Source organism: Gorilla gorilla, chromosome 18 (genome assembly GCF_029281585.2).
Source record: "Gorilla gorilla gorilla isolate KB3781 chromosome 18, NHGRI_mGorGor1-v2.1_pri, whole genome shotgun sequence".
Taxonomy (NCBI): Eukaryota; Metazoa; Chordata; class Mammalia; order Primates; family Hominidae; genus Gorilla; species Gorilla gorilla.
The window spans coordinates 21,213,053-21,226,863 of NC_073242.2; the positions used below are offsets into that span (position 1 = coordinate 21,213,053).

The 13,811-nt window shown below is 44.7% G+C and overlaps 1 protein-coding gene across 1 annotated transcript in view; it reads left to right on the forward strand.

Moving 5' to 3' along the window:
• Window positions 1-3,926: 3,926 nt before the first annotated feature.
• Window positions 3,927-13,811, forward strand: part of CDR2 (cerebellar degeneration related protein 2) — a 28,341-nt gene continuing 18,456 nt past the window's right edge. Inside the window, exons 1-2 of the mRNA XM_004057340.5 lie at window positions 3,927-4,334; window positions 13,475-13,587. Coding sequence (XP_004057388.1) covers window positions 4,256-4,334; window positions 13,475-13,587 — 192 coding nt within the window. The 5' untranslated portion in view covers window positions 3,927-4,255. The remainder of the gene's footprint in view (window positions 4,335-13,474; window positions 13,588-13,811) is intronic.

The window sequence follows — 13,811 nt, forward strand, 5'->3', positions numbered from 1 at the left end:
CAAACTCCTAACCTCGTGATCTGCCCACCTAGGCCTCCCAAAGTGTTGAGATTACAGGCGTGAGCCACCACGCCTGACCCTCAAAAATTTTAATTCTCCATATCTTTCTTTTCTTTTCTTTTTTAAAGGAGAATTGTTGATTGGGCACGGTGGCTCACACCTGTAATCCTAGCACTTTGGGAGGCTGAGGCAGGCAGATCACTTGAGGCCAGGAGTTTGAGATCAGCCTGGCCAACATGGCTAAACCCTGACTCTACTTGAAACACAAAAACTAGCCAAATATGGTGGCACATGCCTGTAATTCCAGCTACTCAGGAGGCTGAGGCACGAGAATCACTTGAACCAGGGAGGTGGAGGTGACAGTGAGCAGAGATGGTGTCACTGCACTCCAGCCTAGGCCACATGGTGAGACTCTGAAAAAGAAAAAAAATGGAGAATTGTTAAAGAACATTTCAATACGCATTTGAAGTCAAAATGAGCTTCTGTTTTCGATGGAGCAAACAGCGGGCACTTTGAACCTTGCGAATCAGTGATAAGAATCGTGAAGGGGGCCGTGCGCGGTGGCTCACACCTGTAATCCTAGCACTTTGGGAGGCTGAGGCTGGTGGATTGCCTGAGGTCAGGAGTTCAAGTCCAGCCTGGCCAACATGGTGAAACCCCATCTCTATTAAAAATTCAAAAATTAGCCAGGCGTGGTGGTGGGCGCCTTTAATCCCAGCTATTTGGGAGGCTGAGGCAGGAGAATCACTTGAACCCAGGAGGCAGAGGTTGCAGTGAGCCAAGATCACGCCATCGCACTCCAGCCTGGGTGACAAGCGTGAGACTCTCTCAAAAAAAAAAAAAAAAAATGCCCCTGCATGATTCTAGCCCTTTAGCTTCCACAAATCACCATTGCCAATTATTCCTAAATCCAACTTGCTATCTTTCCAAAGGGTTCTATCTTTAGTGATTAAGATAGTTTGTTTGAAGTGATCTTATTTGAACTCTGAATATCTCGATGGACAACTAGGGCAGTAGAAGAGGCTTTACAGGACCTCACTTTCTTTTCTTTCTTTTTTTTTTTTTTTTTTTTTTTTTTTTGAGACAGAGTCTCACTCTATTGCCCAGGCTGGAGTACAGTGTCACGGTCTCGGATCACTGCAACCTCTGCCTCCGAGGTTCAAAGGATTCTTGTGTCTTGGCCTCCCATGTAGCTGGGATTACAGGCTTGCACCACCACTCCCAGCTAATTTTTGTATTTTTAGTAGAGATGGGCCACCTTATTGGCCAGGCTGGTCTTGAACTCCCAACCTCAGGTGATCTGCCTGCCTCAGCCTCCCAAAGAGCTGGGATTATGGCATAAGCCACTGCACACAGCCTTTTTTTTTTTTTTTTTTTTTTTGAGACAGGGTCTTGCTCTGCTGTCACCTATCATAGCTCATCGTAACCTCAAACTCCTGGACTCAAGCAATTCTCTCACCTCAGCCCCCCAAGTAGCTGGGATTACAGGTGTGCCAGTAACATTTTGCCTTTTTGAAGAAAGGGATTTGTGAGTTTACCATTCCTCTTTTATTATTATTATTACTTTCTAACAGTGTTATTCCTTCTACATTTTTTGCTTGGCATCCTACTGTAAGAAAGTTTTCTTTTCTCTCCCATTTATTTATATCAGTATGGACTCATGGATTCTTTCCTTTTTATTCAATGGGTTATAATCCATTACTATGATTATTTATTGTGATGCTCATAATTGGTCCTCAAGGGTACCTGCACTTCTACAGTATAGGTCACAAGAACACAGCCTTACATTTAAAATGAGCACAAAATACTTGCTTTCAGGGTCTCTCTGATTCAGATAGCTCTGTGAGCAAGGCAAACAATCATCTTTCCTGTAAACTGTTTGCTAAAAGGCTTCTCTGCTGGTACTGAGTATGGCGAGAACTCTAGGTTTTCTCACTCTAGGTCCCTTGTGCTTTCCACTCTATTCAGCAGTCTCCTTTAAGGACTGAAGGGTAAAACTTCAGGTAACAACTCCACAGTGGGAGGTCTTGTCCTTGGCAAGACTTCTCCAGAGTAGCCTACAGCCTATGTGTAAGGTAACCCTGGAGTCAAGTGCTGTTTGATACAGCATCAGCGTGAGGTTAGGTTATGCTGGTTTGAGCAAAGATGGGAGGCAGAGAGACACCCTGAATTTTATTACCCACAAGAATTATTCAGGATGAGTTTTTCCCCCCTTCCAAATTACCCAAGTCTTTTTTTATACAGAAAGACAAAAAAGTAGCTTGAGTCTATAATTCCTTCCCTACAATTTCCCTTATTTTTAATGTGCAAGTAACTAAAAAAGCAAGATCGCAGAAGGGTTTATAACAAAAAGCCAAAGTCCCCAGCCTCAAATCACTCCTCCTCTTAGGAAAACTTTTTTTTTTTGTTTGGTTTTTGAGGCGCAGTTTTTGCCCAGGCTGGAGTGCAATGGCGCAATCTCGGCTCACTGCAACTTCCACCTCCCGGGTTTCAAGCAATTCTCCTGCCTCAGCCTTCCAAGTAGTTGGGATTACAGGCATGCGCCACCACGCCCAGCTAATTTTGTATTTTTAGTAGAGATGGGGTTTCTCCATGTTGGTCAGGCTGGCCTCGAACTCTCGACCTCAGGTGATCCGCCCGCCTCGGCCTCCCAAAATGCTGGGATTACAGGCGTGAGCCACCGTGTCCAGCCTCGGAAAACTCTTAATTGCTTCCCATTTTTAGTTCTGGCAGCTCTCTCCATATTTGTGGAAACTATTCATTGGATTATCAATGTAAGGTATTATCTGTCGACTCACTGCTAAAATAGATCAGGATTTAACACTCCTCTCCACCTCTTCCCTCTCTCTGAATTTCTAACAGTTTATTACCTCATGTTCTAGAGATAATCTTTCAATTGTATACTTAAACCTCGATTTTTTTTTGTTTCGTTGCTCAAAGTTAGTTAGATATTGGCCCTGTTGTCTTCCATCAGCTGCACCTTTACCTTTACGTCAAGGTTGAGAACATTGACCTTCAGGTCTGTCATCCTGCTTAAGAGTTTCCGTGCTTTGTCTGCAAGGTGGTGCTTAAAGCTTTACCTACGAGCAGTATTTGCTGGGTTATGTCGGTGGAGGGCAGCGTGCTCTGCCTCGCTGGCTACTAAGTGCTGGGGCTGCAGCCTGTCCCCTCCAGGTGCAATGTCACGTCCCCAGATGCTTAACTTGTGGTCTAGGGGTACCTTTTAAAAATCGTTGCAACACTGCTTACAATTTTCGCCCTCCAAGTGGACAGCTTCGGGCATCCCTCACCGCCCCAGATTCTCAAGGGGGTCTGATGCCCACCGTTTTAGGGAGCGTGAGTTTAATTCCCAGGGCTCAGATGTCAAGGAGACAAGAGCTACCGCTCAGTGGGCGTTTTCTCAACCCAAACTCCCGATTGACCTCGAGTCTCCCCGCCGGACCCGGAGCAAATCTCAGAGTCAAGATGCGAGAAGGGGTGGCCGGGCGGCGGACCTCAGGCTTCCGGCACCCTTGCGCTTCCCGCCGGCACGAAGGACTCCCCTGGACAACCGCCCGCCTCTCAGAGGCCGGAGTCCTAGGCCCTCCGGCCTGCGCTGCCTGTCCACAGACGCGCCGGCCTCGGGACACCCACCACAGGGGTAAGACGCGCCTCCGCCAGCTCCCCAGCCCGGAACCCAGAACGCCCTCCTAGGAGCCTCACAGCGCAGATCAGGGGACGGGCTTTCGGCCGCACCCCTTCACTCTTTCCCCGCCTTCTTTGTTTATTCCGGACCCACCATTGGCTGCTTGCCCTCGATACCGGGCGAGCCGCCGGTCTTTGGAGAGAGACGATTGGACGAAGTCCCTGCCGCTCGGCCAGCAGCCCGCTCGCGATTGGTTGAGGCGCCGCCGGGGGTTTGAATCGCATCCCCGGCCGGGGAGGGTTCTGCCAAAGTGCCACGTTGGGCCCGGCGGCAGCGTGAAGACCGGCGGCGGCGTGAAGACCGGCGGCTGCGTGAGAACCCGGCTCCAGGCGTTCGCGCCGTAATGCCCGGCCGTTGGGGCCGTCGGTAGGCGCGAGGCGAGTCGAGGCAGCCGGCCGGTCGGCGGCCGCCGGCGGGAACGGGGCTGAGGCGGCGCAGCGGAGTGTGGGCGGCGGCGCGTCCCGCCCGAGGGCGGCTCTGGCTGAGGGCGGAGGGGCCGGGGAAGAGCCCGGGGCAGCGGCTGAGGCGGGACGGCGGCGGGGGCCGCTGCCCCTAGAAGACCCAGCCGAGATGCTGGCGGAAAACCTGGTAGAGGAGTTTGAGATGAAGGAGGACGAGCCGTGGTACGACCACCAGGACCTCCAGCAAGGTGAGGGCGGGGGCGCCCCGCGGGCGGGCGGCGGCCTGGCCCGGGAGGCCCCTGCTGCGAAACTGTTAAAAAGTTGCTTTTTGTGGCGGCGGAGGATGCAGGTGCCGAGAAGGGCTCGGGCTCACCTGGCGGCTGGGGCGGTCGTGCCCGCGGATCCCGCCCGCAGGAAGCCTCGGCACGGGGCCCACGGCCTTGCTAATGCGCAGTTGAATATCAGCCCCGAGGCGCGTGGGGGCCAGGGACGAGCCAGGCACCGTTTTAAGCGCTTTCCGTGGATTAGCTAGTTTAATCCTCACTGCATTCCTCCGAGGCAGACCCAGGTGAGCCAGTGTGTCCCGCAGTAAGTGGCATAGCCCGAGAAGCCGCAACGTCGCAGGCTGTCTAGCCCAGCGCCTTTCATGGCCAGCGCGGAGGGCCGGCTGCTGCAGGTGGTAGTTGTTTTGCGGTGTAGCGGGAGCTGTGCGCTCCGCACCGTAACTCCAGGAGACAGTAACTTTTTAAAAATTTATTAATGTTTGAGGGTACATGGTAGGTGTATATATTTGTGGGGTACATGAGATGTTTGGATACAGGCACGCAGTGTGAAATAAGCACGTGATGGAGAACGGGGCGTCCATCCCAGCATTTATCCATTGAGGTACAAACAATCCAATTACACACTTTTGTTATCCCATTTTCCATATGAGGAAAGCGGAGATTAAAACGGTAAAGTGGCTTGCCTAAAGCTAAGTGTGGGAGGGAGTGTTTTTTGAACCCACACACTCAGAAGAAGAGTTGTAGTCACTGCTCAAACCCCATCTCTTCCTTACCATCCTAGTTTACAGTTTTTTTCAGTTGGGCGTTAAGCTGTTAGGTATAGTTCACCAGATGCCAATTGAAACGACAGAAGAAAGAGCGCATCTGTCTCTGCCACTTTTCTTCAGTTTGCACGCCAGCTTTCACTTAGAAACAGGCCTGCCGATGGTGTCTCCAGAGAACAATCGTAGAGTAGCCCACTCTTTGGGGCCAGTGGGGCCCCCCTTTTTCTTATACTAATAGCAGGAGCTAGCAGTTGGGGAACACTTTTTATGTGCCTAACACTGATAGGCCCATAACACAGTTGCTCATTTAATTCTCCCAGTAACACAATAGAGGTAGTAATGTTGGGGAGTGCTAGGGTTCTCCTTAAGACTCCAGAGCAAACGTTCTTAACCGCTATACTGAGTACTGAACAATCCTCAGGAATTTTTCAGGCATCTTCAGTTTCTGCAATTCTGTGTAAATGCTTTCAGCTCTAATCTTGCAATGAAAATTAACATCTCATTTAGTTGAATATTAAATGATCATGTTGCTTGTTCATGCTAACCACTGAACATGGCAGAAGAAAAGAATGTAGAACTGAATAACTCAGAAAAGGAAAATAAAATGAGCACCTCTTTTGGAGGAAGATAATTTCTTAAATTAACATGCAATCACTTTAACCAAAGTAATTCACCTTTATTACACTTACAGAGTCCAAGCTACTTAGTGGTTGCAGTGCAGTGTTTGGCACCATCTTCTTTATGTCCAAGAGACAAATTTATTATACGTATTAACAAACCTGTTTTCAGATTTCCCCGTAAGGATTGATGGCCTAGTTTGATAGTTTCTCCAGGATTTGTGAGGCAACCACTGTACCACTGCAGTACTTCCCTATAATTTAATTTGTATCATCACAACTAAATATTTCTCTTTCCTGTATTTAAGAAGCATTAATCTTTAAGGGCATAGAGGGGGCAGGTTCTTTTTTCTTGTGTTTCCAGCATCTAGCATAATACTTGGCACATACTGGAAGCTCGATTTTAATATTTGTTGAACTGCACTGAAGCACTCGCACAGAATTGTTTTCATGGCTGTCTTCCATCAGGTGCCTTAGTCCACGCTGCATTCTCCCCCTGTGGGAGGTTGTTAGGAACAACAGCTGTAACACTTCAATCTACCGAGCAGCAAGTGCAACGTGTCAGGGTTACATGAGGAATTCTCTTTAACCTCTGATCAAAATAAAGTCATCAGCTCTTCAAGTTTAACCTTAAAAACACAGGTCTGGGCTGGGCGCAGTGACTCATGCCTGTAATCCTAGCACTTTGGGAGGCCGAGGCGGGCATATAACCTGAGGCCAGGAATTCGAGACCAGCCTGGCCAACATGGTGAAACTCCATCTCCACTAAAAATACAAAATTAGGTGGGTGTGGTGGCAGGCCCCTGTAATCAAAGCTACTCGGGAGGCTGAGGCAGGAGAATTGCTTGAAACTGGGAGGCGGAGTTGCAGTGAGCTGAGATCGTGCCATTGCACTCCAGCCTGGATGACAAGAACGAAACTCCCTCTCAAAACACACACACACACACACATACACATCTGAACCTCTTTACTGCTAGTTGCATTTCTGTGTTTTTCAAAGGGCTGTTACGTTATCACAGTGGACTTTGACTTAACCCTCTGTGTCATAACCAACTATATGGAGTACGAGTAGAAGATGTGAAATTCCAACAATTGTAACTTGTGAATATGGCCTGTCAAAGAATAAAGGCTACAGTGTGAATAAAAGGGTATCCTTTCCCCAGTTTTGCTAAGTTATATTTAACTCCTAAACTTTTAACATTTTAAAACTTGTTCATTTATCAAAAATGTATTATCTGCTCTTTGCCAGGTATTCGCCTGGGCCCTGGGGCCACAGCACCTCCCCACATGAGTGGATAGGTAGGATTCCTACTCCCATAGAGTGAATGTTCCAGGAATCTGTTCACTAGAGAAGCCTGGAGGTGCCGCCTCATGGGATGTGCCCACTACAGCGCCTCGTACATTGTAGGCCCTCAGTAGACACTTGCTGCTGAATTAAGTTTGGGAGCAGGTCTGTCCTGTTAAACAGATTATTCAGCAAGTTTAGTGGGATTTTATGTGCAGGCATCTGTCCGTTTTTTAACATCCTCATTATTATTACTGAGCAAGGCTTATTTGGAGAGAACTGCTTAAAACTTTTTTTTTTTTTTTTTTTTTTGAGGTGGAGTCTCGCTCTGTCCCCAGGCTGGAGTGCAGTGACACGCTCTTGGCTCACTGCAATCTCCGCCTCCCGTGTTCAAGCCATTTTCCTGCCTCAGCCTCCCAAGTAGCTGGGATTACAGACACGTGCCACCACACCCAGCTAATTTTTGTATTTTTAGTAGAGACGGGGTTTCACCATGTTAGCCAGGATGGTCTCAATCTCCTGACCTCGTGATTTACCCGCCTCGGCCTCCCAAAGTGCTGGGATTACAGGCGTGAACCACCGCACCTGGCTGGAAAACAACTTTTAATGATCCTGTTCTCAGTATCTTACAACTATAGAATGTTTTCCTTTAGCAGTAGTAAGCCATGCTCTGAATAGATTGAATCTTTGTATCAAAGTTTCCTAGGGTATCCTTTTTTAAATTGAAATTGCTGGAAATTTCTAACCTCAGTAAACTCTGGTCTACTATTCATACCTTGTTAGAAACATGTAAAGCTTTTGTGTAGGCAGGAGGAGAAAACCCTTTGCTGTTACAAAACACTTTGATGAAGAGACTGTCTTTTGTCAGAGAGCTGAGTTGGCTCAGTAGGAATACTGACAATAATCTCTGTGGGTAAGATCTTTTCTGGGACAGCAGGAGCCTTCAGTGCAGGTAATGATGGTGCTTGCTTTGAAACATGCCCCTGAGAACAAGGTGGAAAGACTTCAGAGACTGGATTTTCTTTTAAACCAGCTGCTATTGTCATTTGGTGAGCTGTGCAAACTTAGAATAAGGATTCAGGTTTCTGTTATGTGGATCAGTAAATGAACTCTTAGTTTAAAGGAATCCTAAAATTTCAGGATGAGTACATCCTCCTTGTGTACAACTATTTTGCTGAATCACTGTTTGGAGGGTTATTAAAACTGACAGCATCATTTTTCTTGATATTTATATTCAGGTTTTCTGCTTTCCCAATTATAGTAACATTGGCAACAGGAGTTAAACAGAAGCATCACTAAATGACGCATTTGACTTTGTAATAGGAAAAACTTTCAGCCTTACTGTTAGTGAATTACTCCTACAGACTACAGCTGCCAGTACTAATTTTTTGCCTAAAGCATAGAGCTGAGTATCTGTTTAAAGCTAACAGTTTACACCATTAAAAATATATTATTACCTGCAAAGACTCATTAGTGAAAGAATATTCAACATATGAAGGTATTGATATGTTGAAATTCTCAAGCCTGCAATAAATCTACAGTATTTTTAGTAGTTGCCTAAGCCAGGCCAGTTCATTCGGATTTAGAAAAGACCCTCTTAATGAAAATTCATTTTTTAATCCTGTAGAGATGAACAGGTGTTTAAGGCTTCGAAACTATATTATTTCCTTTTCTTTTGTGCCTTAATTAAAACTATAAGGGACATTCAATATTCTATTCCCTCCACTAATTATTTAGAAAACTTTCTTGGGCTTACTGCCAGCTTTTGGCCTCTTTTGGTTATGGAAGCCAGCTGCTACTCAACAGGAAATGAACTTTTTTTAAGGACAAAGTCCGGTGTCTTTAAGCTAACAGATGAAGTAATATCCTGTTATACAGTGTGACTTCACAGGAGCTTTCTTGTAGTTGGGACTTGTTAAAATTCTATCCTTAACAGCCTATAAATATTTAGGAGATCGAGACTTCAGGTTTCTGAGCCAGGCTGGTGCTTTGTTTTACTGGAAATAAGGTTTGAGATAAGGACAAGTCTCAAATTCTTTTTTGTTTGCTATCTACTAAAGAGTGCTGTCCTTGGTATCTCTTTCTGCAGGAGCAGGGAAGAGGTTCCTGGCTGCTCTTAAGTAGCACAGGTAGTTCCATAACTGAATGAAAGTGGTGATAGTCTCAAGTCAGTCTGGATTCTGACAAGGTCTTGCTATGTTGCCCATGCTGGTCTCGAACTCTTGGCCTCAAACAGTCCTCCTGCCTTGGCGTCCCAAAGTGCTGAGATTACAGGTGTGAGCCACCACACCCGGTCCTTGGCTCAGGCTTTGATTGCTGGTTAAGAGCATCTTTGGTGAATCTGAGCCTTCCCAGTGAGGAATTACCACTTCACACATTTAAGAAGGAAAGACTTAAGTAATACCTAGGTAATGTTTTTATACTTTGTCTTTAATACAGTGTGGTAGCTTCCATATGGGTCTATGTATACACATTACACACTCTGTGAGTACAAAATCATTTTTTCTGGAACATGTTGAGCCATACATAGTTCCTTTTTCATTTGGTGAAAACAGGGTATTAACTTGCCTGGGGTTGTATGTGCTTTCACTAGCAGAGCAGGCAATAAAAACCCAAATAGTTGAACTCTAATTTCTCATTGCAATCTGTGAAAACAAGTAGAAGAAATTAAGTACCTCGACAAGGGGAACATTTGTATTCTCTACCTTAAAGAAGCCTGCGGACCTCTCTTTCAATTGCCTTAAAACTCTGCAGATGAAGATAACAAAGAATCGTGATGAGTGAGAACCTGTTGACCTAAGAGTTTCTGTTTGATCCGTGACTCACCTTGGAGCTTGATTAGGTCAATTAACAGTTTTGTGCTTCAGGCTGTCTCATCTGAGAAACTGGACTAAATACCTTTAAAGATATAAAGACTAATGTCTCTAGAAAACAAAAAGTAGGCTGGGGGCAGTGGCTCATGCCTATAATCCCCAGCACTTGGGGAGGCCGCGATGGGCGGATCACTTGAGGTCAGGATTTCGAGACCAGCCTGGCCAGCATAGTGAAACCCCATCTCTACTAACAATACAAAAATCAGCCAGGTGTGGTGGTGGGTGCCTGTAATCCCAGCTACTCAGGAGGCTGAGGCAGGAGAATCGCTTGAATCCAGGAGGCAGAGGTTGCAGTGAGCCGAGATCGCACCACTGCCCTCCAGCCTGGGTGACAAGAGTGGGAGACTCCATCTCAAAAAAAATAAATAAATAATGACAAGAAAAAGACTAATGTCTCTTAAATGCTTTGAGCTATTTGTAAAAGTTCTGTGTTTTGTAAATACAAGTTATTTCATAGACTTAATGGAAGTCTTTTTTTTATTTTTTATTTTTTTATTTTTGAGACAGGGCCTCACTGTATTTTTGGTAGAGATGTAATTTCACCACGTTGCCCTGGCTGGTCTCGAACTTCTGAGCTCAAGCAGTCCACCTGGCTCACCCTCCCAAAGTGCTGGGATTATAGGCATGACCCACTGCACCTGGCCTCTAAAGTCTTAATGAATGTAATGACTAATAGACATTTTTAGTTTTGAAATCACAAGAGAATGTGTTTTAGCACCTATCTACCAACAGTATACTGTTTTATTTTAAACGGGTGTAAAATGTTTTTAAATGATCTGGAGTTGGGTGTGGTAGGTTTTGCTGCTTTTTCCAGAGTGAAAACTAACCAAGTAGAATACTAATTATGCACTTGAGTGGACATTACAACAACTAATGCTGTTGTTACCATTTACTCAATGCTAAGTTTTACTATGAGTAGTGGTGGATAGCCATTAAGCCTTATTTGTCAACCTCTAAAAATTAAGTTTAAAAATCATTATGTAGTGAGTTTCCTTGTTTTTATGATAAATTTTTTTCATAATACTTTTATGACAATAACTGAGGCTACTTTCCATCATACCTAGGATAAAATTTAAACTTTACCTACCATGGGCTATAAAATCCTATATGATCTGATCCCTCATGCTTCTATCATACTGGCTGCTTGTCAGGTTGTAGAATATGCCAAATTCATGGCAAGTTCTTCATCCTTCAAGCTTCAGCTAAAAGGTCTTGTCAGACCTTCCTTATGACCTCCCTTTCTAAATTGGGCCCTAGGCTGGGCACAGTGGCTCATGCCTGTAATCCCAACATTTTGGGAGGCTGACGTGGGAGGATGTGTTGAGGCCAGAAGTTTGAGATATTCCTGGACAGCATTGTAAGACCCTGTCTCTACAATAAATCAGTAAGTAAGCTGGGTTTGGTAGTGCATGCCTGTAGTCCCAGCTATTTGGCAGGCTGAGGCAGGAAGATCACTTGAGCCCAGGAATCCAAGGCTACAGTCAGCCATGAGTGCACCACTGCACTCCAGCATGGCAACAGAGCGAGACCGTGCCTAATAAAGAGACAGAAAAAGAAAGCCCTTTGTTCATTATCACCAAATCCAGGTTTTTCTCCCCCGCTTTATCTTTTAGACTTTATATTGAATTGGTCAACAAATCCTTTAGCTTTACTTTCAAAACATGTCAGAATTCTGCCCCTCCTCTCCCATCTTCATCTCTGCCACCCTGGTCCAAGCCACCATCATCTCTCACCCAGACGATTGCAGTATCTTTCTGTCACTCTGCTCCCACCTTTGTCCCATTCACCCTGTATAACAGCAGCCAGAGTGATCCTGTTAAACCTCCATTGGATTCCTTCATTTGGAGTAAAGGCCAAACTCTTGACCTCTTTAGTTAGGCCCTCCGCAAACTGGCCATCTTGGAGCCCCTCTGATTTGAGTCTTCCGCCTCCCCTCCCTGCCCAATACATTCTGCTCCACCCTCCTCAGCCTCCTTAATGACTCAGTCATGCTTCCTCCCGGGTGCTTTGCACTTGCCTTGCCTCTGCCTGGAGTGCTGTTTCCCTGGATGGATACACATGGGTCACTTATTCTGTTCCTTCACACATTGATTCTAATGTGGCCCTGGTCACATGTTCTTAAATTTCAGCCTCCCACATCCACACTCCTCCTGTACTTCTTCCTTGCTTTATTTTTTTCTCTTTAGCATTTATCGCTATCAAGTTTTATTATGCTGTTTCTCCCAGTAGAATATAAGCTCCATGAGGGCAGGGATTTTTTTTAATGTGAGTTCCTTATGGCTCCTGGGCACCATCCCAGTGCCTAGAATAGTGTCTGATATTATTGAGTATATGCATGCATGCATGAATACTGTTTATCACAGTATGTGAGTTTAGTTACTCATTTGTCTGGCTTCCTCCACTAATCTGGGAATGTCAGCAAAGCAGGACTTCATTTTATTCACTGTTCTATAGCTAATGCTTAGCATAGTGCCTGGCAACAAAAACATTCATTTGTGAATCAATGACTATTAATAGTACTTTGCGTGCGTATTGCAACTTAGTTTGTAAAGTACTCCTTTATGTATTATTTCATTTGATTTTCACAATCTTATATTGATAAGACAGTCATCTCTCTAAACAAGAATACTAACTATAGGGGCCTTAAAGTCACCATATTGAAAGTGTTCTGGTAAATGATAGAACTGGGCCTGAGACTTACCTGCCCAGAGTGCAGTGCATTTCCCACTGTATCAAAGGACTGCTCCATAAGATTTACTATGCAAAGAAGTATTTCAATGACCTATGTTACAACTAGTGTCCTTTCTTATATTGTTAACTAAATTTTCATTTCTGGGAGTTGAGTATAATATAAACAAATCCTGTTTTATGGGCATTATACCTAAGAATAGAGAGAGTTGAAAAATGAGGTTTAAAATAAAATATGGTTCTGTGCTAAATGGAAGTATGAACTACTGACATGTAATTACCTCAAAAACCACATTTCTGTTTTGGTTTTCTAGTTGCTCATCTTACAGAAGGACACGAAGAGAAGTAGAGTGACCTGGGGCAGTGTTCTTAATGCTGATGTATTTTTCCTTTTCTTGACTTAATAAATTTTAGTCCCCTTAGGAGTCCAGGATATATGACAATAAACTTTAACAGTTGTATTCACAGCAGCCAAATTCATGGGAACTTTAAAGATTTTTGAAAGCTCCACCTATACCTTGGCTCAAGGGTCCATTCAAAAAAGTAGACTGTCAGGATATGAATACATTCATTGTACTAGCAAATAGGATTTTAGAAGTAACACTGCGGAATGATCATTCCTGAACAAATAACTGCATCTCCATAAAGTAGATGACCATTTTTCACTTCTTACAAGTATGGGTACATAAGAGAATACATTACCTGCTGGAGGCATCAGTTTAACTGAATTTTAAGTAGAACTCGGGTTTCCTTCTGTGCCACTCCACCTTCCATTGGGATGTGACTTAAACTACATGTTCTTTTTTGAAGGACTGGGTTATATAAATTGTTGATGTGAGATCATTTGTATTATTCTAAGATTCATTTGTTGTGCTAGATCTTCAACTTGCTGCTGAGCTTGGGAAGACATTACTGGATCGGAACACAGAGTTGGAGGACTCTCTTCAGCAGATGTATACAACCAATCAGGAGCAGTTACAGGAAATTGAGGTAATTCACTTGGCAGGAGAGTTACACTTTTGACACTTCGATGTATTGCTGTTATGCCAATCACATACTGGTAAAAAAGCACTTGCAATTAGATGCAGCATTTTATTTTTTAACACAAACTTTTTTGAGAATAAGAACCGCCTCCCGAGTAGCTGGGATTACAGGCGCCTGCCACCACGCCTGGCAAATTTTTGTATTTTTAGTAGAGATGGGGTTTCACTATG